This window comes from Hippopotamus amphibius, chromosome 4 (genome assembly GCF_030028045.1).
Source record: "Hippopotamus amphibius kiboko isolate mHipAmp2 chromosome 4, mHipAmp2.hap2, whole genome shotgun sequence".
Lineage (NCBI taxonomy): Eukaryota > Metazoa > Chordata > Mammalia > Artiodactyla > Hippopotamidae > Hippopotamus > Hippopotamus amphibius.
In genome coordinates, this window is record NC_080189.1 from 26565480 (window position 1) to 26569334 (window position 3855).

The 3855-nt window shown below is 36.0% G+C and overlaps 1 protein-coding gene across 1 annotated transcript; it reads left to right on the plus strand.

Annotated features, from left to right (window-relative positions):
- The first annotated feature begins 2405 nt into the window (after positions 1-2405).
- Positions 2406-3650, plus strand: LOC130851846 (polyribonucleotide nucleotidyltransferase 1, mitochondrial-like). The gene has a single exon (XM_057732553.1). It carries the CDS (start codon positions 2406-2408, stop codon positions 3648-3650), a length of 1245 nt encoding a protein of 414 aa, XP_057588536.1.
- Positions 3651-3855: the final 205 nt, after the last annotated feature.

A 3855-nucleotide genomic window follows, 5' to 3' on the forward strand; every position in this document is an offset into this window, starting at 1 on the left:
ATTTCTTCATAACTGTATAAATTAACTAAAATTTGCAACAATCAGATGGGTGTTTATTCAAGAAAAATGGCAGAATTTCAGTAGGACCAATAAGCTTTGTGATGTTTTCACTTGAAATATTATTACCCCCTTCTCCCCAACTCTGACATAGCCATGAAAACAAACAGCATCTACATGAAACCCATAAAAACTATAAAAATAATGTCTGACCACAACAAGGAGGTCAGACCATGTTTGATCTCCCACAAAGCCCCATCCCCAGAAAAGCTGTCAGTATTTAACCTCTCTGGCAGCTCCCTGGAAATTAGGGTTTGCCTTTGATTTGACTCAGAGCTCATACTAAGCAAACACCCATATTTCCAGAATTTTTGGTGTAAACAATTAGCAGCAATTGTTTAATATTGCATCTTCCTGTGGTGAAGATACTAGTTGCGGCTAACAATAGGTTGACCAAAAAACTTAAAATGAAAAACTTGGGAATGTGATGTCTATAGGAGCTTCTGAAAGTTTCAACATATCCCTGGGAATCTAGAAGGCCATATACATATTCACAGGTTTCCCATGCCTAGAAAAGATCTGAGAAGACCTAATCTCTTATCTCAGGCTGACCATGAGCCTCTGTATTAGCGGGAAGTTAAAGCTAAAGCAGAGTTATAAATTGTTTGATGAAAGATTAAAATTGTGCTTCAACAGACACACAGAGTGTCTTAGAAAAGTTTCAAAGAATTATTGGCTCAAGACATGTAAGAAAAATCTCTGCCCAGTCTTTAGCAGATCACTAGGCTAACTGAGCAGACTTCAATGGCCACACATGATAAAGAATACAGACTTTAAAAAACTAGCATTGGAAAGCCACTGTTACAGTAGCAACAACAAACAGTAACAACAACAAATAAAAAAAAAAAAAAAAAAAACTCTGGGAAGAGTAGGGAATGGAATTTTCTTTCTAGGATTGCGACATATTAATTTGAATTTTTAAAAATTCTACACTTGCAAAGAAACAGGAAAGTATGGGTAATACACAGAAAAACAAATATATTCAAAGAACTAAAGGAAGTCATATCTAAAGAATTAAAGCACAGCATAAGAATTATGTAGGGAACATCAATAAGATAGATAAATGAAAATTCTAGAGGGAAAAATAAAGTAATGGAAATGAAAAATTCACTAGAGTTGCAAAAGCTGATACCAGCTGGCTGAAGAAAGAATCAGTGAACCTAAAGAAAAGTCAATTGCCAGCACTCAGTCTGAGGAATAGAAATTGTGTCACCAACCCCCCCCACCCCCCCCACCCCCGAGAAGAATGAACAGAGCCTCTCAGAGATATGGTACATAATTAAGTGTAGCATCATGACCACAGTGAACTTCTTAGAAAGGGGGAAGCGGGGAACAGAAAGGATATTTGAAAAAATAATAGCTAAAAACTTACCAATTCTGATGACTAGCACTTATCTATACATCTGCCAAGCTCAACACTCTATGTAGGAAAAACTCAAAGAGAAATGCACTTAAATGCATCACAGTAAAACTGTTCTAAGCCTAAGACAGAGACTATTAAAAATAGGACAAGAAAAATGATATATCACACAGAAGAAATCCCCAATAAAATAATCACAAAGTATGTTCTCAAATCACATAAAATATATATCCACAACAAATTATCATAACTAATAAGTAAGTCCACTAAAGTTTCAGGATACAAGATCCATACAGAAATATCTCATATTTCTACACACTAGCAATGAACACCCAAAAAATGATATTAAAAAAACAATATAATTTATAATAGTGGCAATAAGAAAATGTATATATGTAGAAACACATTAAGAAAAGCAGCCCAAAATTTGTACGTAGAAATCCTCCAAAATTAAGGAAATTAAAGAAAGCCTAAATGAATGGAAAGAAATCCTATGCACATGGACAGAGATAGCTAATATCTTAAAATGGCTATAATCCCAAATTGATGTACAGATTCAACATAATCCCTATCAAAATCCCAGCTGCATCATGTGTGTGTGTGTGTGTGTGTGTGTGTGTGTGTAGAAACTGACAAGCTGATGCTACAATTTTATGCAAATGCAAGGATCCAGAATAGCCAAAACAATCTTGAAAGACAGGAATAAAGTTGGAGCATTATTACATCCCAATTTCAAAAATAGTACAAAGCTACAATAATCAAGACAATATGAAAAAGGAAAGACATGTAGATCAATGGAACAGAATTGAGAATCCAGAAATAAATCTTTACATTTATGATCAATAACATTTTTATTAGGATAACAAGAAAAATCAATGGGAAAATAATAGTCTCTTCAACAAAAAATACTCCAACGATTGACTATTCATATACAAAAAAATGAAGCTGGATCCCTAATTTATAGTATATACTGAAATATTAATTAAAAATGGATCACAGGAAACAAAACTGCATCAGGCTCCGCCCACTATCTGCTGAAAAATTAGAAATATCCTCTGGAAAACTGGCCAGATTTGCAGATGGCTCTGCTGTAGTACAGTCAGGTGACACTGCAGTGATGGTCACAGCCGTCAGTAAAATAAAACCTTCACCTTCCCAGTTCATGCCTTTGGTGGTTGACTATAGACAGAAGGCTGCTGCAGCAGGTAGAATTCCCACAAACTATCTTAGAAGAGAGATTGGATCTTCTGATAAAGAAATTCTTACAAGTCGAGTAATAGATCGTTCAATTAGACCTCTCTTTCCACCTGGCTACTTTTATGATACACAGATCCTTTGTAATCTGTTAGCAGTAGATGGTATTAATGAACCTGATATCCTAGCAATTAATGGTGGTTCTGTAGCCCTCTCATTATCAGATATTCCGTGGAATGGACCTATTGGAGCAGTACGAATAGGAATGATTGATGGAGAATGTGTTGTTAACCCAACACAAAAAGAAATGTCTTCCAGTACTTTAAATTTAGTGGTTACAGGAGCACCTAAAAGTCAGATTGTCATGTTGGAAGCCTCTGCAGAGAATATTTTACAGCAGGGCTTTTGCCATGCTATCAAAGTGGGAGTAAAATATACACAACAAATAATTCAGGGCATCCAGCAGTTGGTAAAAGAAATTGGTGTTGCCAAGAGGACACCTCAGAAGTTATTTGTCCCTTCACCAGAGATTGTGAAACACGCTCATAAACTCGCCATGGAAAAACTCTATGCAGTTTTTACAGATCATGAACATGATAAAATTTCCAGAGATGAAGCTGTTAACAAGATAAGATTAGATACAGAGGAACAACTAAAAGAAAAATTTCCAGAGGTTGATTCCTATGAAATAATAGAATCCTTCAATATTGCTGCAAAGGATGTTTTTAGGAGTATTATTTTGAATGAATATAAAAGATGCGATGGTCGGGATTTGACTTCACTTAGGAATATAAATTGTGAGGTAGATATGTTTAAAATTCTTCATGGATCATCATTATTCCAAAGGGGACAAACACAGGTGCTTTGTACTGTTACATTTGATTCATTAGAATCCAGTATTAAGTCAGACCAAATTATAACAGCTATAAAGATCTCAGAAGACCAGAGGACTCTGCCTCCCTCTTCTTACTGCCCAGTTGATGAGGATAATCCCCAGCATCTGCAGGATAGCCTCACTAATTGTTTTTCATGTACCTAATAAAAACAACAATGCAGCTGTACGTGTAAGACTTGAATGTTCATCATAACCATAATTCTTTGCGGTGGGGGAGCTCTTCAAATTTCGTATTTTAAGTTCCCAACGAGGCCAAAACTTGGTGGCCCTACCCATCTTCACTCTGACTCCTTTTCTTCTAGGAGGCAACACAGCTTCATAAGAGGGTGCACTGGGTTTGGCCAGCGTA